The sequence below is a fragment of the Mobula birostris genome, chromosome 31, assembly GCF_030028105.1.
Source record: "Mobula birostris isolate sMobBir1 chromosome 31, sMobBir1.hap1, whole genome shotgun sequence".
In the NCBI taxonomy this organism is placed as follows: domain Eukaryota; kingdom Metazoa; phylum Chordata; class Chondrichthyes; order Myliobatiformes; family Myliobatidae; genus Mobula; species Mobula birostris.
The window spans coordinates 33,840,260-33,865,781 of NC_092400.1; the positions used below are offsets into that span (position 1 = coordinate 33,840,260).

Below are 25,522 nucleotides of genomic sequence, written 5' to 3' on the forward strand. Positions count from 1 at the left end.
CAACTTAGGAATAGAGGTAAATGTTAAATATGAAATAACATTATAATTACCTTTAAGATCGGCTACAGTATGAAGAGTTCACAAATCACATAATGAGAAATAACAGAGAATTAAATAAAAAAATGAAGTATGATGTACATGTATTGCCAACCAAGATAATTTCTAAAAGTATTTTCAACACTGTACTCATGGAAAAGCTTTTCTGTTCACACAGACTTCATTTAGTACTTCAGATTAAAGCAAGTCTGGGAAAGAAATTATTTAGAGCTGGTTCCAAAAAAAAGCCTCTCTTTGTCTTTATTTGGACAGAATGACAGACTGCTACATTTATAGCACGGGCTCTATTTTGATCTCCAAATCAATAGAATTTGCAGAAAGCAACAAAGATAATTACCAAGCCAACCAAAAAATAAGGGTAATAAAAATGGGTATATTCTACAGGGTCAGGGGAACGATCGTGCAATTGCAATCAAGAAGTTATTACCTTATCTACGTGATTTTCTATTTGGTTCTGTTAGGTTTCTAAAACTTAACAAATAACATTTATCTCCCAGGCATTAAGCCGAAGGAACCAAGCTCATCTCAATACTCATAAGTTGTTAGACCATTTGAATTTGAATTGTTTTTTTAATTATAAATAATTTGAGGTTACAAAGCATGGCATTTTGTTTCAAATGGAAAATGCAAAATTCAGATTTTCTAGAGTCAGTAAAAAGCAGCTAATTATTCAGTAGTATGGTATATTTGGCAATGTTTGTTTCTAATTTTGAACAGTTTCAAAAGATTGTACAACATAGGCCATAACTTCAACTATGATTAAAGAGAGATTGGAATGCATTTCTTCGCCAAGAAATCACATGGTATTATAAAATGAATTGCTTCTTCTATTTTCTCTGGTTACTTGATGGACTATCTCATATAGATCGTTCATGAGAAGTCAAGGAATACAATTCATTGTCACTCTGGGTAGGGTACTGGTCCATTTCAAATGAAGGTGTGCAGATAAAATTATACACTGCTCTGTAATCTCTGGATCAGCAACATTATATTTGGAAGGAGAAAACACTGTACAATATTCAGACTGAATGTCAGCCAACGAGGACTTTCTGCTCCAAAACAGAGCTGCAGGTTTTACTTGATTTATTTAGCAGCTATATGAAGAAAACCTGTTCTCTTTGCATGTCTGTTTCCTCAGAGATTTCTTTTCCACCTCATTTTCTCAGGAACGCTTTGCAACAAGCGATTCTCTGTTCATCTGGAGTGATTTAACTTGATAAATGTTTAGCCTCAGAAGCTAAGTTCAGACTTTCAAGTTTGGAAAGGGAATGAGATTACTTCAAATAGTTTGGTCCTGTCTGCCACCCTTGGGCTTCAAGTTCCTGCATTCACAATTCAACCACACCAGGTTGTTCTCAAATACTGTGAAGACTTTCACTGCTGGAGCTACAAGTCAAGCTTGAAGAATGAGTGGATGATGAGAGAGTTGCATAGATTTGCTGCTAATGTTCCTTAGGAGGAAACTAGAATTTTATTACTTGAGAAAACATCTACACCTTGCACATGTGCCAGCCATGAAATTAAAGCCATCACTGTGGCTTCAGCCAACATATTGTTCTCTATGTTCTCACAATCCTTTATATCTACACCACTGGTTTATACACAGTCATAATCAGGGAATCACTCTGTGGAAATACAGCTTTCCAGTTTTGAGAATTATGACTCTGCATATGTTTGTTTAGAGACCTTAGAGAAACTAACCTTTCCAACTCTTTGGTATGTTTCCTTACCAAGCTGGCCTTTAGAAGTTTGAGGATAGATTCTTGTTGCTGCTAAGTACCTTTGGATTTTTGATGTTTCCTTCTGGTTACATATCAGATTTTTAAAGTCATCCATTGGCTTGGTATTCTTAGTCTCATTACTGAAAGAATGAGCTCTCTCTCTTGATTATCCTCTATTAATTGTCTGCCTGCAACTACAAACTTGCAGTTCTCCATAATCCCTGCAGTGTTATCCTGTACATTTCCTAGAGATAAATCATTACTATTTCACATATGTAATTAATATTTTGCTTGTTTGTCAACCCTCAAATCTATTAAGAAGGGTTCTGATAGTCATGTCTACATGGATCTATTACTGGCAATTGTTTTAATAACTGGTGCCTTCCAGATTGTGAAGCCATATCAACAAAACATTCAGCTTGGAAGTCCTCAGTTCATTTTTTGTAGCTGTGATAAGTCTTTATTGTTTCTTGCTGTTCTCTTTGTTCTTAAAACTTCATCTGCTTCTGCAGCTCCATGGAATTGTGTTATTTCAAAAATGCATTAATGGCATCAGAACTAGAACTGAGAACCAGCGATTCTATAACGTAACATGGTTTTGCTTCATTGGGAATTCCACAAAAATCCAGAAGTACGGGACTCAATTTGCTGCATCTCCTTAGAGCTTGTGCCACATTCTTGTGCTGTATAAAAGTTTCTAGAATGGTCTTTGAATTGCTCACACGCAAGTTTATTTATGGAGTCTAAGCAGTCCAAAGTAAATTTATTAAGGGGTTTCACAGAGTTTGCCGTTTCATTAGTAGTAATAGCCTGGAATAAATTTAAAACATTGCATTGTTTAAAATTATTCAGAACGAATGAGAAAACAGTAGGTGAAAATGATGATTCATTACTCAACATTTCACAAATACATTTTAAAATAATGGGAATAAACTAAGGTGTTTTAATCTAAAGTACTATTAATACGTTTGTCCCAGGCAAAATAACCCAGCAAAATTAATATATCTAGAGATTCACAACTGCAGAGAAAATCTTCCTGGTCTTGGACAAAAAATAAAACCAGGGCTCCCACTACATTTGGAAGTTATGTTTGATTTTCCACTGAGGCAGCAGCCAGTAAATTCTAAATCTTTAGTTTTGGTGTCATCATGTCTCAAATATATTACCTCTATTATAAGAATGTAGGTACAGTATCTACAATTTTAAACACAAATCACATTCAACAATCCTCAACATGTTGCATTTTTTTGGGAAAATAATTGGGAGATGTTGAAGTCTCCATTTTGTCCCGTCTTTTAAGTACTGGTTCCAGAGGAAAATTATTGTTTGCTATACAGTAGCCTAATGAGTCATGTGACCTATCAGATCAATCAGTGTGGTAAATAGAGTGTTCTGTTTCTGAAATGAATGGTAGTGTTACAAAGAACAATGCTCCTTCAAATTTACTTTCCCACACCGAGAATTAGAGAGGACTCAATAGGGTTTGTAACATTTATGGGGATTATCAACTAAGACTGAAGAAGCTTTCTACAAGTACAGAATTCATTGATTAAGGATGTAGCCAAGTGTCAAAAATCACATTGAAATTGATGCAGCAACTTAAGTGGTAAAAATGCAGAACAGTAAATCATTCCAGATTTAAGTAAGGTCTGGGTTAAATTCCTGTTAGTCATAAGATATGAGTTCTAAGATCACACATGTAAAACCGAATGGCAAATTTTGTTACACAGGCTGGAGTATCAAGCCAGTTCGACTCACTGCCTTCTTCAGTGGGAGTTAATCATTTTTTTCCTAATATAATTAGGTTGCCAGAATTTTTTATACTCCTACAATCAAGATTTGCATTAAGATTGATATATATTCTTTCTGGATGACCATCACATTGCTTATCCATCTGCAGGCCAATAAACAATAAAAGTTTCAAACCCTCAACAAAAGATTTAGTTTCCGGCACTACAATTTAACTCTTCAGTTGTTATTTTTTATATAATTGAATGAATCTGATACTAAAATATAGTGTATCTAGTTCAGTGGTTCCCAACCTGCAGTCCTGATCAAGTTACACCTGAATCACCCTGTTTTATTACAAGTTCTTTATGGCCATTACTCAAGAGTTGTATGTGCAGTAATGGCCAAATAATACGCAGTGAGTGAAGAAGATGGTGGAGTACGAAAAGGGTTATCATCCTTTTATTATGCACACTTACTTCATCCCCTTCCAAAAACGTTCTTGCAGTATTGTTGTTATTGCTAGCATTGTCTTTATCAAGATGATTTTCAACAGTTACTGTCATGTCTGGCTCCTGTACATTTGTTAAATTTGAATCAGTCTCCAGGTTACTTTCTCTATTAGGTTCATTAAGTGCTATATGATTACCTTCAGTGTACACACTGAAGCCCAGGGCATTTTCATTTTCTTCTTCTGACTCTTCTACTGCTGTAAACATTAAGAAAGAACTTCCTTGCTGACTTTCACGGTTGTAAGGGTCCTGAAACTCAGATGACAGAAGTTCCTCAGTTTCACAGAAACTATCTGTGTGAATGAAATCTATGTTCATTCGATTTCCATCTCTTCTCACCTCAACTTGGATTTGATCCAGTTTCCTCTGCTGTTTAACATAGGCATTGTCTACAATGGGATCCAAATGACATCTTAAGAAGCAATTTGAATTATTTGGTTCACTTTTATTTTTGTTAGTTTCTATTGAATTCTGAGGTGGCTCAGTGCCATTTTTTTCCTGCTTTCCATATCTGTGACGATTTCCCTTATTAACACTGCTCAAATCACAGTGAGTAGATATTCTGGTGCTCTTGAACCATGGATCTCTCATAGTTTCCTCCAAGTTGCTTTCAGAATTACGCCGCCATAATCTATTATGTCAATGTTTACTGTTCAAAAAAAAGTGCGAGAAAGGTGTTAGCTATGGGATCAATATAAATAAAATAAAGCGTTTTGGCATGAGGAAAGATGAATAAAAATTTCCATCTAGTTTTGTTTTTACTTAGCTGATCCAAAATGTTTTACAGTTAATAATGTATTAGCCTGTATAGTAAATACCACAGCCAATTTACAAACATCATTCAGATAAATTGATCTCTCACTTAGAGAGAAGCAATTTCTTCAGTCAGAGCACAGTGAGTCTGTAGAATTCATTGCTACAGAGGCCAACCCATTGGGTATATTTAAGGGAGAGATTGATTGGTTCTTAATTGGTAAAGTGGTTAAGGGTTAGAGGAAGAAACTGGGCGAAAGGATTTTAAAAAATTAGTCCCAGTTGAATGATAGCACAGATAATGGGCTGAATAGCCTAATTCTACTCCTGTATCTTATGATCCTCCCGGGATCTTTTGCTAACACTTGTAATTTTTCTCATTGATCCTTGAAACATGTACTAATGAAATAGCTTCCATTTATACCAAGTGAGCTCTTTATCTTGTATCAGATATCCTCTCAACCTTTCCTCCAAAGAAAGCAAACTCACTGCAATTTGTAACTGAGATCTCTCAGCATCATTCATTTTGTAACTCTTATGCATACTTCTAAAGGACTTTCATTTCTTTTTCTAAATATGGTATCAAAATTGGGGGAACTACTCCAGTGTGACCTAACCAGCGTTTAAAAAGATTTGAAAAAAGAATGATGAAAGAGAGACATTAGAGGAGACTTTTGCCACTTGAGTCTGCTCCATATTCATGACAAATATGCCTGCTATTTTGCCTCTATACCACTTTCATGTAGTAACCTCATATCCCTTGATTCCTTCAATATCCAAAATTCTAAGAATCCAGCTGGAATAAATGCCAAAGCATCCACAGCCTTAAGAAAATGTTGAAGATTCACTCCTCCCTTCCCATACATCTCCTGAAGAGCCAATGCCTTGCTTTGAGACTACTCAACCAGGTAAAATAACATCCATGCTTCTATACTTCCAAGCCTTAATATATATTTTTTTGATTTCCATGAGATAAGCTCTCATTCTTCTAAAAAGGGAACAGGACTAATTGTTCCTCATTGGACAGACTCTACTACCCATCTGAGGAATCAACTTTTTAAAACGTTCATTGATCTGTTTTGCAGTATATCTCTTCTTGCAAAGGAATATCAGAGGTATACACAATAGTCACATGTGGCTTCACTTGGGCTCTATATATATATATACAAAATGTTCAATTGAGTATTTCTGCTATGAGGACCAACATTATGTTTGTCTTCCTACTTGCATACATACTAACTTTCACTGATTTGTGCAGGATAAGAAGATCCCTCAGTAGCAGCACCATTAAAAATTTTAAGAATTAACTATACTACAAAGGTGCAAAGGGACTTAGGAGTCCTTGTGCAAGACTCTCAGAAAGTTAATTCACAGTTTGAGTCTGTGGTAAAGAAGGCATTGCAAAGTAGTCATTTATTTCAAGGGGAAGAGAGTTTAAAAATAAGGAGATAATACTGAAGCTTTATAAGACACAAGTAAGGCCACACTTGGAGTATTGTCAATAATTTTGAGCCCCTTACCTCAGAAAGAATGTATTGTCATTGGAGAGAGTCCAGAGGAGGTTCACAAGGATGATTCTGAAAATGAAGGGGGGGGGGGTTAACATATGAGGAGTGCTTGGCAGCTTTGGCCCTGTACTCACTGGAATTTAGAAGAATGCCTGGGGATCTCATTGAAACCTATCGAATGTTGAAAGGACTAGATAAGGTGGATGTGGAGAGAATGTTCCTTCTGGTGGGGTATCCAGAACTAGAAGGCACAGCCTCAAAATTGAGGGGCGACATTTTAGACTGGAAGTAAGAATTTTTTTTAAGCTAAAGATTGGTGAATCTGTGGAATGCTCTGCCATAGGCTGCGGTGGAGGTCAATCTGGGTATATTTAAGGCAGAAGTAGTTAGATTCCTGATTGGTTGGGGCATCAAGGGATATGGTGACAGGACAGGTGTATGGGGTTGAATGGGATCGGGGATCAGCCATGATAAAATGGCGGAGTGGACTCGATCAGCTGAATGAACTAATTCTGCTCCTATGTCTTATGGTCTACCATGCTTTTCTATTTTGTTTACTAAATGGATGACCCAACATTTTCCATAGAATTCCATATTAAAATGTGCTCTTTCTCCAGCATCATTTTTTCAGATTTCCAACATAAACTTCCAAAATATAACGGCCTCCACCTCATCTGGAAAAAAAATACAAGGGTGGGTCAACCCATATAATTTGAATAATTCTAAGCATCAACCCACATAATTTGACTCATTGTCAGCAAGAAACTTTGACTACCAAATAAGGGGCTGATGACATTACCACCACTACTGTACTAACATTTAACAATTACATCAGTCACATCAAGTACTTAAATAATAGGCAAGAACATACAAAATAGGAACAGAAATGAGAAATGTGACTTTTTAAACATTCTCCACTATTTAAGATTATCATGACTGATCTGAGTATTAGTCTTCAAATACTATGCTGTTAATTCTTTCCTCATTGAGGGCAAATTATCCAGGTATTAGTCCAATAAACCTCTAAGCAGCTTCCAACGCATCAACATCTGGAAAACAATGCCAGAGAGGTAGTAATGGGAGACAACAAAATAGCTGATGAACTTAGTTGGCATCTTGCATCAGTCTTCACTGGTAGTATGGTGTAAGTTCCAGGTGTCGGGGGTCATGAAGTGTGTGAAGTTACCATCACTAGCAAGAAGGTTCTTGGGAAACTGAAAGGTCTGAAGGTAGGCCAGATGGACCCAATGGTGTACACCCCAGGGTTCTGAAAGACCTGGCTGGAGAGATCGTGAAGGCATTGTTAATGATCTTTCAAGAATCACTAGATCCTGGAATGGTTCCAGAAGACTGGAAAATTGCAAATATCACTCTGCTCCTTAAGAAGGGAGAGAGGTAGAATAAAGGGAACTATAGGCCAGTTAGTCTGACCTCAATGGTTGGGATGATGTTGGAGTTGATTACTAAAGTCTCAGGGTACTTGGCAGCACATGATAAAAATAGGCAGAGGTTGGTAGATTCTTGATTGGTCAGGGCATGAAGGGAAAGGGGAGAAGGCAGGAGATTGGGACTAAGAGGGAAAAGGGATCAGCCATGATGAAATGGCAGAGCAGACTCGATGGGCCAAATGACCTAATTCTGCTCCTATATCTTATGGTCTTATTTCTTCTGAAATATGGAGTACAAAGCTGAGCATTCAACTTCAGGTGTGGCCTGAATCCAAATTTCTCCCATCATTGGAATTCACTATTTTCCCATACAAAGTCAATAACCTCACAGCTCCCTATGTATGCATATGTCTTCTTATTTCATCTGTTTTTTTTATATTCTTTAAGATTTGTAATAAATCTGACAAAACTTTCTCTTTCATAATATCAGACTACGTAATTTTACTAACAATAGTAATAGCTTAAGGTTTCACATGGGGTGCGAGTAAATGGTTCAGTGGAAAATGAATCTGTTAAGAAAATTAAAGGAAAATAATATAATATTTTTGTCAGACCAGTAATCTCTCAACATTTCATGGCTTATTTTGGGTACAAAAAAGCCTTTGCTCTTCATACAAATACCCAGATTTTCCCAGCAGTCTGAATCAAATAACTTATTTACAAGGAAAATCTTAGCAATTTTGATACTTTACAATTAACATATTATTTTCCCATGTCCTAAATATATTCTCAACCCCCAACCTGTTACCTTGCAAAGAATGCACTAATGCTCCCCTCATGTATTATTTAAGCCCAGTCATTACATAGGCCAAGTACAAAGATTTGTGTTTACATCTCTCCCAGTTGGGCTCTCAAAATATGGTGAACATAAAGGCATAGGTTCACCTATGGTACAGAAGTTGAAAATTCATCAAATTGGGAGTTTCAGCAAATTTTCAATGATAGCAACTAAGCATGAATTAGAAATTCTACAGATCAACTATATAAATGAACTGGAGAGTGATATTAAAAATAGGAAAGAAGGGATATAAATACAGTGGATTTTGGTTAATTGGGCCATCAGTTAATCGGGGCAGCTGATTATTTAGCTGGGTTCCCTTCATTTATTTGGGACACTATGCTGCTTAGTTGGACTGAAGACTTGCTAAATAGTTTCTAACTAGTGTCAGTCACATGCAATTGTGTGGCCATTAGACACTACACAATGCTTAGAGCAAACAGTTTTTAAATAGCCTCAATTGTGTGTGCTTTTGTTCAAAACGCAGAGATTTTTGGCACCAATGGATGGCGAGAAATAAGCAGCTAGACAATTTAGAACTGTTTTGCTCACTGTGGATTCAAGCATTCAGGCTTGGAGATACAAGAATTGGGGAGTTGAAAATGAAATTATTTCACTGCTTCAACAAGATAGGAACTACAAAGACTTTGAAAGTATTAACAATCATCTTGAATGCTACGATGAAACTGAAAATTTGAAGGATGCAATCATCAAAATTATTATGAAGGCAGTTCATTTTCTGCACTAGGTGCTTGTGCATATTTATTTATTTTACTGTCAATCAAAAGCAAGCATACATGGCAGTGTACAGGTACAATGGATGAATTCCTCTGTCAGTAACTATTAGGAACTGAAACAGTTTTATGGTTTTATAGTAGCATTCATAACGTTCTAATTTGTTCTCAATTTAACTTAAAAACATAGAAAACCTACAGCACAATACAGGCCCTTCGGCCCACAAAGTTGTGCCCAACATTTCCTACCTTAGAAATTACTAGGGTTACCCATAGCCCTCTATTTTTCTAGGCTCCATGGACCTATCCAAAAGTCTCTAAAAAGACCCCATCATACCTGCCTCCACCACCGTTGCCAGCAGCCCATTCCACGCACTCACCACTCTCTGCGTAAAAAACTTACCCCGACATCTCCTCTGTACCTACTCCCAAGCACCTTAAACCTGTGCCCTCCTGTGGCAGCCATTTTAGCCCTGGGAAAAAGCCTCTGACTATCCACACAATCAATGCCTCTCATCATCTTATACACCTCTATCAGGTCACCTCTCATCCTCCGTCGCTCCAAGGAGAAACGGCCGAGTTCACTCAACCTGTTTTCAAAAGGAATGCTCCCCAATCCAGGCAACATCCTAGTAAATCTCCTCTGCAAACAACAGGAATTCTGCAGATGTTGGAAATTCAAGCAACACACATCAAAGTTGCTGGTGAACGCAGCAGGCCAGGCAGCATCTCTAGGAAGAGGTGCAGTCGACGTTTCAGGCCGAGACCCTTCGTCAGGACTAACTGAAGGAAGAGTGAGTAAGGGATCCAACTTTCAAATCCCTTACTCACTCTTCCTTCAGTTAGTCCTGACGAAGGGTCTCGGCCTGAAACATCGACTGCACGAAATCTCCTCTGCATCCTTTCTATGGTTTCCACATCCTTCCTGTAGTGAGGTGACCAGAACTGAGCACAGTACTCCAAGTGGGGTCTGACCAGGGTCCTATATAGCTTCAATATTACCTCTTGGCTCTTAAACTCAATCCCACGATTGATGAAAGCCAGTACACCATATGCCTTCTTAATCACAGAGTCAAAGCAGCTGCTTTGAGCGTCCTACAGACTCGGATCCCAAGATCCCTCTGATCCTCCACACTGCCAAGAGTCTTGCCATTAATACTATATTCTGCCATCATATTTGACCTACCAAAATGAACCACTTCACACTTATCTGGGCTGAACTTCATCTGCCACTTATCTGGGCTGAACTTCATCTGCCACTTCTCAGCCCAGTTTTGCATCCTATCAATGTCCAGCTGTAACCTCTGACAGCCCTCCACACTATCCACAACACCCCCAACCTTTGTGTCATCAGCAAACTTACTAACCCATCCCTCCACTTCCTCATCCAGGTCATTTATAAAAATCACGAAGAGTAAGGGTCCCAGAACAGATCCCTGAGGCACACCAAAGGTCACCGACCTCCATGCAGAATATGACCCGTCTACAACCACTCTTTGCCTTCTGTGGGCAAGCCAATTCTGGATCCACAAAGCAATGCCCCTTAGATCCCATGCCTCCTTACTTTCTCAATCAGCCTTGCATGGAGTACCTTGTCAAATGCCTTGATGAAATCTATATACACTACATCTACTGCTCTTCCTTCATCAATGTGTTTAGTCACATCCTCAAAAAATTCAATCAGGCTCGTAAGGCACGACCTGCCCTTGACAAAGCCATGCTGACTGTTCCTAATCATATTATACCTCTCTAAATGTTCATAAATCCTGCCCCTCAGGATCTTCTCCATCAACTTACCAACCACTGAAGTAAGACTCACTGGTCTTAAAAAACCATAACTTATTACTCAGTTAAATTGTAGCTTGGCCTTTTCATATCTTTTTAACTATCTCCATGAAACTTTGGCTAATTCAGGCAGCCGCTTAATTGGGCCAAGATTTACTGGTCCCAATGTGTCCAATTAACTGGAATCCATTGCATTATAAATTCTATTTTAGCAGCAGTGTCATTTCATGAAAATGTACTATTGATGATAATTGTGTTTACAGTTTGCTCCAGAATTAGCTATTTACCTAGCATCTAAAATGCCTTCATATTCTGCAAGCTGCTTCATGAACCCTGCATTTGGCTGTGTGATACTCCGTTTCTCTTTCACATATCTGTAGGCCTTTTCAAGTGACCACCTGTATTCCTTCATTGCATATGCAATGACAGTTGATGCAGACCGACTGACACCCATTTTGCAGTGCACCAGACACTTGGACCGGCTGTTCCTGAACACAAAAAAGGTTTAGTGTAAATAGCAGCTTAAGAAAAGTGCACAAATATTTACCACTTTAAACTACAATTGGTATAGGATAGAAGTCAATGAACACAGTGATGAACAGACAATAAATGATCAATAACATTAAACAGCAAGTTTCCGAATATTTTCTAATCATCAATATATACTTAATGTTGACTTTAAGAATAGTTTAATTTCTATATGATCACTACTTTTTAAATTATACTACCCGTAAACAAGTTAAGATCCAACTTCCAAGCAGCAAGAGTTACACAATACAGGTGTCCCCCACTTTTCAAACGTTTGCTTTACGAAACCTCACTGTTATGAAAGATCTACTTTAGTTCCCTGTTTTCGCTAACAGAAGGTGTTTTCACTGTTACAAAAAAAGGCAGCGCACTGAAAAGGTAGCGCGCAAAAAAAATCAGCACGCAATAAAAGGCAGCGCGCGCCCCGAGCAGCTGCTCTCCCTGGATTTGGAACTGCGTTCTTGCTGGCATTGCTTAAACACGTGCCTGTGAGCAGCTGTTTGCAAGATGAGTTCTAAGGTATCGGAAAAACCTAAGAGAGCTCGTAAGGGTGTTACACTTAGCGTAAAACTAGACATACTTAAGCATTTCAATCGTGGTGAACGAAGTAAGGACAAGGTGAGTTTGGCTTGTGGAAGTTGACAAAGATGATGTTGAAGAGGTTTTGGCTTCCCATGACCAAGAACTGATAGATGAAGAGCTGATGCAATTGCAAGAGGAAAGGATAACAATCAAAACCAAATGCAGTAGCGAAAGTGAAGTCGTCCAGGAACTGAACATGAGGCAACTGCGTGAGACTTTCGCTGCAATGATTAAGTATGACTTTAATTTTGAAAGGGTACGTCGGTTTAGAACATATTTGCAAGATGGTTTGAGTGCTTACAAATAACTATGACAGAAAAATGCGCGAGGCTCAGCAATCAAGCAAGCCTTCCACATCACCCACAGCAGACGATGAACCTCGACCTTCGACATTGAGGCAGGCAGACATAGGAGAAGATGACCTGCCTACCCTCATGGAAACAGACGACAAGATGACACCCCAGTGTCCCACCACCCCAAACCCCGAGCCACGGACAGATACCGATCTGCGGAGAATGCAGCAGCAGCTGGGAGGCACCCTGCACATCTTTAAGAAAAAAAGCCGAAATAAACAAGCTAATTAATGAGGTGCCGCCTGGCACGTAAATGTCAGCCCAGATCAGAGACGATTGCCGATTGCGTCGCCTCTGATCTGGGCCGACATTTACGTGCCGGGCGGCACCTAATTAATTAGCTTGTTTATTTCGGCTTTTTTCTTAAAGATGTGCTGAATGTGTCCCGGGCACCGCTGGACTGCTGTATCCTTCGCGGATCGGTATCAGTTTGCTGGCCGGAGGGTGGGGGTCACTGCATCGCCTCAACCTGCGACGACTCAGCCTAACACCCCATCATCAGTGTGCTCGCTGTCTTCCCGATTCCCGTGATACTACACTGTACATACATTATTTCTACTTTACATCGGCTGTGTATTTTTACATGTTATTTGGTATGATTTGGCAGCTTCATAGCTTAAAGGTTACTGGAGAGCGCTTGCACGTGTTTTTGCCAACAGCGCTTGCGTGAGATTTTCACTACAAGGAACAGTGCAGGCAATTATTGTAGAAAAGTATTTCTACTTTATATAGGCTGTGTATTCATCATATCATTCCTGCTTTTACTATATGTTACTGTTATTTTAAGTTTTATGTGTTATTTGGCACAATTTGGTTGGTTATTTTTGGGTCTGCGAATGCTCACAAATTTTCCCCATATAAATAAATGGTAATTGCTTCTTCACTTTACGACATTCCAGCTTACGAACCATTTCATAGGAATGCTCTACCTTTGGATGGCGGAGAAAACCTGTAGTTAACATGACAATAGGCATTTATTCAATCCTTACCGGTGGCATTTCACAAACCATATTATGATCATATTCTTTATAAGGCAACCTACTTCTTCAAAGTTCCACTCCAATTATACAAGAATATGTCCAGAAATATAATAATTGTTACAAACTGCTTCTACTCAGATGCATTTACACATGTCAAGTTTTTGGTGGTTTAAACTGGGCAGCACGATTCATCCGGACTAGTTGAACGCATTTTCTGCATAATCTCTGGAAATCCTCTAGATGCTTTTCTACTCCACAATCTTTTAAACAAATACAATTAACACCTTCAGGAAAGTGTGAAAACTCAACTCAAACACTGATTTACGTGATTTACACTAAACTTGTTTCCCTGTGAAATTTAAAGATTAAATGTTGTTAAAGCAGGAAGTGAACAACAGATGAATTATAGAATACAACAAATCACTCCATAATTCAGGAACCTTCAAATTATATTCCTTCCCCATCCCCAGTTTTAGAAAGAAGCCCTTAAGCTATTGTATTCAGTAATGAATCTATTTATCATCATCATGTGCTGTGTCATATGACATGGCGATTATGGTCTTTCCACGACCATGAATTTTTCTACTGAAGTGGCTTGCTACTGCCTTATTCTAGGCGGTGTCTTTACAAGATGGGTGACCCCAGCCATTCAGAGATTGTCTGCCTGCTGTCAGTGGTCGCATAAGTAGGACTTATAATATTCACCAGCTGCTCATATGACCATCCACCATCTGCTCCCATGGTTTCATGTGACCCTGATCAGGGGACTAAGCCCAAAGGTGACCTGTGGGCTGGCAGAGGGAAGGAGCACCTTACACTTCCTTTAGTAGGGATGTATCTCCATCCTGCCACTATTAATAGCTTTTCCAAATACTTGTTATTCACTGGTCTAAGAAGTAGTCTTAGAATTCACCAATAGTTCTCAAACCACAAAGTAAAATTTGTTATCAGAGTACATACACATCACCACATATAACCCTGAGATTATTTTTCTTTTTCTGCGGACATACTTGGCAAACCTATAGAACAGTAACTGTAAACAATGGACAACAAACTGAGCAAATGCAGATATAATAGCAATAAATACGCATGAATTAACAAGTTGAAAGAGTACTTAAATGAGTGTAGTTATCCCCTTTTGTTCAAGAGCCTGATGGTTGAGGATTAGTAACTGCTTTTGAACCTGGTGATGCCAATCCAGAGGCACTTGTACATTCTACCTGATGACAACAGCTAGAAAAGAACATGGCCTGAGATAGTGACACCCAGGAATTTAAAGTATTCGTCAAGGTATTTTTTGAGGTATTCTCACCTAATATCATGAATCTATTTTCATGTTTCCTCAACTACAGCAACTATTATTGCTTATAGTACACTGAATAATTGATAAATCCAAATTAGCTTTAACATGCACAAGCAACAGATTCACTAGTTACTTTGATCCTGTGATCTGTAATTGAATGATTATTTTTGCCATCATAAAAAATCTGATCTTCTACCTACTTGGCTTTTGTTATGAAGTGATACGTGTCATTCCAATATGCTAGTAAGTCTGTAGAGTCCTCGTCAAATACCCGTATATTGTGGTAACAGAACAATCCAGGAAAGAAGTTGTCTACTTCTCTGGTTACATTTAAGATGTACCCAACACTGCAAAGACCAGAAAAACTGTTGAGAAATTTCTGAATAATCATTTTGCTTCTAAACAATTGCTTCAATGAAGAACCAGCCACTTCACTGATACAGTGTGACATACAGCAATTACAAGTTTAGATACATTAGATCTTGAACCAAGATATCTAGAAAATGGGAACAGTACCAGCGTGTGACTACTCAGCAGATGGGATGGCACAGCAGCAAGGGGGTGGCATGGTATTGTAGCCGCTAGCGCAATGTTTTACAGAGTGCCAGCTGTAAGATGGAAGTTCCAAAGGCATACAGGTTAGGGTTAGGGAATTGTGGGCATGTTATATTGGCACCAGAAGCATGGCAACACTTGCAGGCTGCAATATTAGCTGATTCGACTTGATGTAAACAACACCGTTCACTGCATGTTTCGATGTACATACAACAAATAAAGCTAGTCTTTCTTCTTTATTCAGAATGCTGGACCTTCCTTTGTACATGCTCTAAATTTGCTGAACAGCTGTTTGTTGCTTACAATTACTTCAAATACCCTGTATGGGGGGGGGGGGGGGGAGAGAAATCAGGAGTTCCTACAAAGTTTGTATGTGATCGTGTATACAGTTAATGAATGTTCACTTATTGGATCTTTGTTAGTCTGAAGGATTTTGTTTCATAAAATTTGTCATGTGCTTCAGTGAAGGCGAGGGGACACATTTAGATTCTCTTTCACACACAGGCTCATGAAAACCAGTAACACTTAACAATCAGTTTGATTGAGTTAATGTAATCTGTCTAGTCAACAAGATACAATTGATTTAAAAATCTCCCAGGTCTCTGCATTCTGCCATTTTGAGACAATTGCTATTAGATGAACAATTTATAGCTTTCAGCTTATATAATTACATCTAGATGTTATAAGTATAGTTTAAAATTTATTTTTTTTACAGCATCTCTACTGAAAGGAGATTGACTATATTCTGACATGTTTTCTTCTAATGGTAATTGACATTGCCCATGAAAATCAAGGATTTATTCTACCTCCTGTTATATGAATTTTCACATAAAATACTTTCTTCAGGAAACTGACCCCTTTCTTAACCAGGGAGAGCTGTCATTCATTTGCAGATGGTAATGGTCTCTTATACAGGTAAAATGTGCAAGAACTATTGTATCTCTGATTCCCCACTGTTTTTAGTGTCAATTAATAGAAAAACCAAGTTTTAAGAGCTGATGCAGCAACTACAAAGTGAAACTTGAAAGTATCCTCTTTTTTTTTTGCCCTTACCCAGTAGCCTGAAGCTCCTCCAAATCTGAAGCATTCCACTCCGAACCCTAAAATGACAATGACTACAATCACTCTGAAATATAAGAATTATCTTCAAGAGAACTATTTTAATCATTGCACTAAGTCACAATGTTATTCAACAGATACTGTAAAAATATCAATACTCATTCCTGTAACTCAGTTAGCATTAGACATGCTAGAAGGTAATTTTTATAAATTAAGTTTTTCATTATAAAGTTCAAAGTAAAACTTATTATCAGAGTACCTACATGTCACCACATACAACCCTGAGATTCTTTTTCTGCAGGCATACTTAGCAAATTTATAGAACAGTAACTGTAAACAGGATCGGTAAACTGTAAACAAACTGCAAGTGCAGATATAAGTAAATAGCAATAAATATCAAGCATGAATTAACAATACAGAGTTCTTAAATAAGTGTAACTATCCTCTTTTGTTGAAGGGTAGTAACTGTTCTTGAACTTGGTGGTGCAAGTACTGAGGCACGTGTACCTTCAGACTGATGGCAGCAGTGAAAAAAAGAGCACGGCCTTGGAGCTGACGATCTTTGATGATCGATGCTGTTTTTCTACGGCAACATTTTGTGTAGATGTGCTCAATGGTTGGGAGGGTTTTACCCATGATGTACTGTGCAAAATCTACCAACTTTCGTAGGATTTTATGCTCAAAGGCATTGGTGATTCCATACCAAGCCATTATAGTGGCATTAGAAAATTTTCTTGCTTAAGAGTTTTATTATATTAAGGTAGTCATCAAACCTACACCTGGCTGCAATCCAGACAATGCAAGACATAGTTATTTAAATATCCTATTTCAGGAACACGTGCTAATAGCAGACACTCTTAAATGTATCAGTGTAAATGAATAATAATCCTTAAAGATTTCAGCATTTTTTGGCTCCTCCAATTGTTTAGATAAATATTGTTTTATTTAAATCAACCGAAGTACATATTATCATTAAACTCCACTCTTGTAATAAAAACTAGCACTGCTAAATCTGCTTTTCTCTACTTAATATTTCTGAGTGTGTGGTCAGGTGAATTCCTCCAAGATACCACTAAAATAACAATTTGCATTTATATAATGCCTTTAATATACTGAAATATCTCAGGATACTTCACAGCAGTGTTATTGTCAACTTTTGTTTCATAAGGTATGACAGGAGACATTCAGGTACAAAAAGTTCTAAGGAGCATCTTAAAGCAATAAAGACAGTGGCACTTGGAAACTGACTGATTACATTAATGTAATGGCAGGAGCAATATTTCAACATATTTTCCCCCACCAAAGCTAAACCTGGTGTAGGATGGAGTCCCCATTGTTGTTAATTTCTTAGCATTCAATAAGCAGAGAAAAAGTGCCTCAATATCAGGGCAGGTTACGAATACAATGTCTCCCCAAACAACTGACCTACACTTGCTGTTATGGTCTATTATTCATATTAATTGAGCATCAGTCCAATTATTCCCTGCCACTTCACCTAGTACTCCTGTACGTTTGCCAAAGTAACCTATATTTGATCCCATCAGGTTCTGTAGATAGCTGCTAGCCAACTGTAAGGTACTGCTCAGGACACCTCAAACATATGTGCAGTGTGATCAAACACTGAACTCTGAGATGAGATGGATGTCAGTTTTTTTGCTAGTGAGTTGAGGGGAGGGGGTGTGGGTGGAAGGACCAGATGCACTGAACTTCTGTCCCTTTGGCTTTACTCTAGGGTTGCTGGTGTAAGAACCACAACCTCATACACTTGAATGGGATTACAGAATTTGTGAAGAAAGGCAAGTGGAAGTAAGTGGTTTACTTAATATTTTAATTACTTCCTGACAATGGTCAAGCTTTTTTGATTTTTGACTCCCCCGCCCCACTACAATTACCAATTATTTTAATCTATATGAACTGTTTAGAAATGTCTTTGATTTCCTAAAATTGATGCAGTACTCAATGGTACAGAGGGGATTCTTGGTTGAGTCTCCATGTCTGGAAAAGGATGGTGTGGACAAGTGGTATAAATACATTTAAACAAAATCAGTTTACTTGTAACTTGTATTAGGCACTCAATGATTTTAACCACACATATGAACATGTTAATATGGTTGCATTTCCTAATACATTTGATGGATTCGCAACTGGTATCACTTGTTTCAACTTAGACAATTCTACATAATATCAGTAATTTGCAAAACTTATGAGAAAGACAGGCTCAGTTTTTGAACTTGCATAGTAGTACGTATTGATTCTAAAGATTTAAAAAGCTGTTATGGCAGAATGTGTGTGTGCGCAGCTTTAACTGTAGTGAGTTATAAATAGCTAAAGTTGATTCTTCATTCAGATGTTGACCAACCTTTCCAGTTTTTTCTAGATTTATCAATTGTTCATTCACATTCAGGAGCAGATATGATAGCCAAAGGACCTGTTCCTATGCTGTACTCTTCTGTTTTTGCTGAAGAGTGTAATTCTTGTAATTGGCATTTTTACAGGATCAGAAGATGAAGATTTTAATATAAATTTGAAACCACTCCCCTTATCATATGCTTGGTATCAACAACTATAATCAGAATTACTGTTCTTTGTGCTGGTTGGACTGGTGGACATATGTTATCAGCATACATTGAGCCATTTCTAATGGTCTAGTGCAGGGGCTGGCAAACCTTTTGCCTCTGTGGGCCGGATCACATACTAATGAGCGGACAGTAGGCCAGATAAATGCCATAAAAACTTGAAATATGGAAATTATCCATTTAAATACATCTAGTTATGTTTTGCCTCAAATTAATGAATAAGACATGCTAGAAAATCATTTCTGCTTAACCAAGGATGCCAATTAGTAATCAAAGAACCCAGTTTAGTTTTTCTGTCCCACCATTGCCGGTGCCCCATCAGTTGTGATGCCAATTAGCTTCGACACATTAAGTTTCATTTCTGACATCATTTTCAACAAAGCTTCAAAAATGTCTGCTCCAGTAACCGTGTCCTTCATAGGAGTTAATTGAATAAACTCTTCAAAAATTTGAAAAGTTGTGGTCACTCCTCGCACAAACACTGCAAGTTGAGCAGTGTCTCTCAAGTCTGTACTCTCATAAAGCGCAACTGAAAAAAAAAGCAATTCCTTGCAGGATTCCCTTAAACAACTTTTAACATCTGCTGACATTTCCTCAACTCGCCGTGTGATCGTTCTTGCTGACAGGCTGATAGATGCAAATAAAGATTTCTTCAGGACAAATAATATCCCCCACTGCCAGTAAACATTCTTTGACAAACTCTCCATTTGTAAAAGGTTACATCTTTTCTGCAATACGTTTTGAGACTTCGTAGCTGGCACGGGTATTTCCTTCATTTTCACTGCTTTTTTGGCACTCAGCGTCTACCTTCCTGCGTTTTGCATTCATTGCCATTGGAATTTTTTTCTTTGATTTTTATTTCGAAACGCGAGTTATTCAACAAATATTGTAGCACATGTAAGTATCTGGATTTAGCGTGGATTTCTTGTTAAAACACAGTGATACTGTTTCTGTTCACAAATTTGAACAATCCCATCTGAAAACCTGTGCGTGCACGAACAGTATCTAATACATATTAATAAGGTAGTCTGCCTTCCTGTCATTTGTATATACCAGTGTTTGGTTTGGAACAAAACGGAACCTGGGGCCAGTGTAACAAGACGCCATGCACGTCCATCAGTGTGGTCGCGTGAAACACTCAGAATAAGGAAAAATCGCTCACGGGCCAGTTAAGTATAGTATCTCAATATTTGCTCGTGATGGCCTGCCTAACCCTGGTCTAGTGAGTTCCTCCAGCATTTTGTGTGTGTTGCTCAGGTAGATGGATTTTATCTGCTTGTAAAGAGCACATTCAGCAATTCCATGGAATAAATCAGAATATTCTAGCTGTAAAACAACAAATTTCACATCATATAAGACAGCAATATTAAACATGATTCTGAAAATGAAAATGGGGCAAGAATAGCTTTTGGAAGGAGGGTAATAGTGGATATGCTGTGAAAAAGGGCACAAATAGTCACTTAAAATGAGTGGGGTGGCAGCAAGTATCTGAGGTAATTCATTATCGCTGGAAATATCAGAAATGTATTCTTCTAAAAGTGATTTGGTACTGAGGTAAACCTCTTGGCAATTAAGCAAATCTGCAGAATAGCCAAGGAAAATCCTTACCAAATAAAGATGATCAAATATTAGAGAAGCTTTATCCATTTGTCCTAAAATGATGAGCATTTCATTATCAATAAACCCTTTGTATTCTTTCAGGTTGCAATTCATTTGTTGTTCTAACTCATTCCGAATCTGGAAACAAAAATATTTGGTTACAGCTACCATAGAATAATATACATATTTCATTGTTTTGTTTGTTCTCACTCTCCTTCCTACCCCAACAATACCATTTCAAAGACTGACAAGCAGAAATTCTTTGTGCATGAATATAAAGCAATGAACTTAAATGTAGCGAGTAACCTCAGCTGAGCCCAAGTGGATCTTCACCATCCATTAGTTGTATACTTTCCACCTGAGTACTGTACTGTGATTACATTGGGCAATTGGATTGATTAGATCCCTTCTCCAGTGAAGATCACTGGAAGAAAACTGCCATGCCTAACTATTGTTCAAATGAAATCAGCACCCTCAGCAGAGACCAGAAATTAAGATTTACATCTTTGCATCTGTAAACTGTCTAAGTAACACACAAGGTCATTGAAACTTTACACGTAAAGTGTGCATTTTTTGTTTCAAGATTTAAGTCCTCCTTCTTTTTGAATCTGAAATACATGGAAACAATGCGCGCCCTGTGGTCTGCAATAGTTCTTTGATAGAACAATCACAAACCAATGTCGTTATCCTCTTTCTACATTTTCCTCCTTTCCAAATACTAATGTACTTAAGATGTTTCAATGGAAACTTTTTTCTAAATGTGCAGAAATTCCTCCAGAATAATTTTGTAAATTAATGTCAGTAACTTAATATTATGGCAAAATAATATTTCTGCAATTTGAAGAAATGTGTTTGTATCATTTAATTTCTTACTTCTTTAGAAGTGACATTTTCCAAATCTTTGGTCATCATTATGCATCTTAATTTGTTTGCTATTAATTGTTCTGTTGGTTCACTCTCCATTGGTCTGTAAAAGATGTATACAAGTAAACATTAAAACATCTATTTTGCATGCAATCCAAAATACAACATATTCCGAATGAAAACAGAACAGAGGTGTCACTGGGTGCTGTACTATATTATGTGGCATAGACTGTTTTCAGTTTTAATCCCAGTCTACCTATTTCAGCTTCATGGATAGGACAGTGAAAAACAAGCAGCATTGCCACTCCTAAAGTTACCCAATGGTGGTACAATTTCAACTAGACCACATAAAAATATTCAAGACTATTAACACTTTGAAGCTTAAATCTTCACTCACTTATCAATAAACATCAGGGGTGAATCAGCCCGCATGGACTGCAGATCTTGCATTGTATTCCATTCATTAATACAACTCTGCTCCGAGTTAATGCAGCTCTCATAGTAACTGGCCCAAGTCAAAGCAATTCCTGATGGATAATAATTGTACCTACGAGCTATTTCACAGGATTTGTGAAGAACCTGTAGTGTTGACCTTGAAAAGAAAGATAAAAGATGTGCTTTAAACTTTTAGCTCTGTAACTTTGAAAATACATGTTTTACAGAAGTCATCTTCATTCATAGCTGACTTAGAAAGGAAATCTTCCTATCCATGGTCCCTTGCAAAATAAAATTGAAGTCTTGTATCTCCTTAGAAATTATTCTATTACTGAGCTGTTCTATGTTAGCTTTATCCCCCTAAGAGTCAATGATAGGTTCAGATAAGTTACCAAGTTTAACAGTACAAAGAAATTGTTGCAGCTGTTCATCTGAGTGCTTTAGAAATTGTGCTAGTGCATCAGCTTTAATTTCTCCCTCAATCTGCTAAACTCTATAACCAAAAAAGTTATCCTTTTAGTAAGTACCAATATAGATTTGAAGTAAAGTAGATTCAAAATGAGAATCACATCAATTTTAAAGATTTTGCAGTTTACACAAATACATACAGTATAATTGGTTACAAGATGCATAGGCGAAAGTTTACTCAGGTTTTTCCCTTAAGTACACTAACTCTATCATGATAATGAATGCTATTCAGACTAAATCAAGTGTCTTTCCCTCTAATATCATTTAAAGTATCAGGCTAAAAAAATTTAACTGTATAATAGACTAATTTGCAGGACACCAGAAATGTCTAAGCACTTCCAGTTGTGTCTATGAAATGTTCCATCACCGGAGATACAAGGAACTAGGTCTTCCCAACTGTCTCTGGATTAGGATCACACAGTGAAGTATTTATCTTTCTTCATTTCGGTGAATTCCTATACTGCACTGACTGCCCCTGCTCACAATAACCTCCTCCCCACCCCCAACCAAATAATCTTAAGGCTAGTCTCCTAACCCTCTAACCTTAAGCAAAGGTGATCGGGCAATTTCTTTGATTCAGCACTGGTCAGGTTCCAAGGTTGCTTGATGAGAGATTTTCAGCCTGTATTACTTACCACATGGCTTGTACAGAGACTGGCTTGAAGATAGGAATACGGTCTGCTGTACTCACACTGAACCCACTGAAACAAAAAAAATTCATGAAACACTATCCAGATCTCATGGGATTTTATAAAACGCCCGAGTCAATCTTCAGAGTGTAATTTCTGAATTAGTTACTGTGAACAAATATATCAAAGTAAGTTTTCAGTCGTTTGTATGTATTCCTTTTGTACTTAAATGCAAAAAGCACAACTTTTATTGAAGTTATTCTAGTGTGAAACAAATGATTAGCCATTGAGCTCCCTTTTCTACATATCTGGTAGCCACCAGATGTTTTGCATTAAGTAAAACTGTGACTCTAAGTAAACGCTCAGCACACAATTTATGACCTTCTAAACAATACACCAGTAAGAATAACTTTGGTTAAAGCACTGAGATCAAGTTGTGGAGTAAACAGATTGACTTTAGACTTACAAACTATGGATAGTAGTGTTTTGCAGGAATGTGTGTTTTTGGCCTCCAGCTCTTTAGCAATTGAGATTAATCATTTGGGAAAAGGGACCAAAATACTTCCAGATTTGACCTGGGTTCAATCTTAACCTGTTTGAATTTCTCACATTTTGTTACGACTGTGTGGGTTTCTCCTGAGTAGTCTAGTCTCCTCCCACATCTTAGAGAACTTGGGAGTTGCCAGATTAATTGGCAATTATAAAGCATTCTTTATCTATTAGAGAATGGTAGAACTTCAGGGGAGTTGATGGGAATGTGGGGAGAATAGAATGGGATCAATGTAGGATTAGTACAAGTAGGCTTGGGTGCCTAATAGTCAGCATAGACTCTGTGAGCCAGAGGACTTGTTTCATGCTATATGTCTCTGTGACTCAAGGAAGTGTTCAAACAATAACAGCGTTAACATGGAATGATTAGATGTTAAGCAATGTTTCAAATTATTCAAGAGAAGGACAAAATCACACAAAATGAAAGCCACTCTACAAGATTTCCTTCTAGCTCTGAGATCTAAACTAGTTTTACAAATCAATAATGTTAACAGGGATAAATAGTTTCTGATCCTGACTGATCTCCTGGCCTCAAAATCATAACCAGGAGCTGAGATCTCAGTTGCCAGGTAGCCATCAAGGAAGATAGAGTTATACCTCAGCAAAACTTGGCAGTATTGATGTTACCTGAGAAACAGCTTTACTTATTAAAATTCTGAGTCCACTTGCAGCATCTCTGTAAGAAAATTCTCTCAGTTTCTGCATGTGTGGCCAATGGGGAAACTCAATCTTTCTTTCCCAGTTTTGAACATGCATCTTCGGCATGAAATGTTTATGTTTTCTCAGCATTTTGTACTTTTATACTGAGGTCCAGTGGTAGTCCTCTATCACAAAGATTAGAAATGCTCTTTAGGCCAAACTATTAAGTCAAATCTACAGCACAGGTTTATCTGATGGGAAAACATTTCAGGATTTTACAGATACTTTAAAAAGTTGATCAATAAAATATTGAGTGAATTTCAGTTCAGAAAATTCTGAGTAACGGAAGCATTTTTAAAATTACCCTCAAAACTGATGGAAACCACCAAAATAAAGCTAATAGATGAAGTACAAAGGAATTATTTATTTTTAAATGCAGAATTGTAGGTAAACAAGTGGATACCAATAATGCCATATTGAGTACACAATTAACGATTTCCATTATTTTCCTTGATCAATAACAAATCAGAAAACTAGTTCCTTACCCATCTCCATCCAAGTGAATTTTTGTATCACTCCAAAGAGGAAGGGTCATTCCTATTGTGCAAGTATTGCTGAAGAAAATTAATGACCACCGTTAAAATATTTTTAGTTTGCTGAGAATTAATGTATCTTGTTAGAATGTCCTTCTTAAGCTGTAGAAAGCATTTGTTTCAATGAGACAAACAACCTTAATGCAAATTGCTGTAGTGTTGCTGCACCAGAGACTAACTAGTTTCAAAGTATGTGCTACAGTTGACATCTCCCCAATCTTCCTTACAACCACACTGCGTATAAACTGAGGACATGTCTAAGATTAGGCAGCAGTTTGTTAATATAACCTCAATGAAGACACAAGAGACTGATGCTGGAATTGAGATGAAGACACAAAACACTCGAGGAACTTAGCATATTAGGTGTCATCTATGGACGGAAATGGACCATTGATGTTTTGTGTCGAGAATCTCATCTGGACTGCTGGATCCTTCATCGACTGTCCATTTTTTTCCCATTGATGCCCCCTGACCTGCTCAGTTTCTTCAGCACTTTGTGACTTGCTGAACTTCATTAATCCTTTATTCTTCTTTTCAGTACAGCAGTCAGAAAGAGAATAACGCACTCTGCAAACATCTTAAATCACAGAAGTTTGCAGCTTTTAACAAATATTGTATCCTTGGTACTACAGGACAGCCATCCAATACAAATCCTATTCCCTTGCACGTTTCACACACAGCTCTGTATTTTCTCTACTTCCAAAAGTCACCCAATTTCTTCTTATAAAATCTGTCTCGGTGATAAAGTATGATGGTCTAAGGTTGCCCTTGGTAGGCTTGTATATA

General features: G+C 37.7%; 2 protein-coding genes across 2 annotated transcripts in view; one reads left to right on the top strand and one right to left on the bottom strand.

The window, feature by feature from the left end:
- Window positions 1-1,744: 1,744 nt before the first annotated feature.
- The window catches only part of ssh1a (slingshot protein phosphatase 1a), a 75,580-nt gene continuing 51,802 nt past the window's right edge, over window positions 1,745-25,522 (bottom strand). The window contains 11 exon segments of the mRNA XM_072247438.1: window positions 1,745-2,588; window positions 3,986-4,267; window positions 4,358-4,667; window positions 11,312-11,512; window positions 14,971-15,117; window positions 16,379-16,425; window positions 20,569-20,697; window positions 21,433-21,526; window positions 21,821-22,015; window positions 22,962-23,027; window positions 24,689-24,757. Coding sequence (XP_072103539.1) covers window positions 2,382-2,588; window positions 3,986-4,267; window positions 4,358-4,667; window positions 11,312-11,512; window positions 14,971-15,117; window positions 16,379-16,425; window positions 20,569-20,697; window positions 21,433-21,526; window positions 21,821-22,015; window positions 22,962-23,027; window positions 24,689-24,757 — 1,747 coding nt within the window. The 3' untranslated portion in view covers window positions 1,745-2,381.
- The window catches only part of LOC140190673 (D-amino-acid oxidase-like), a 101,448-nt gene continuing 94,059 nt past the window's right edge, over window positions 18,134-25,522 (top strand). The window contains exon 1 of the mRNA XM_072247442.1: window positions 18,134-18,190. The gene's annotated coding sequence lies outside the window, so the exon portion shown is untranslated. The remainder of the gene's footprint in view (window positions 18,191-25,522) is intronic.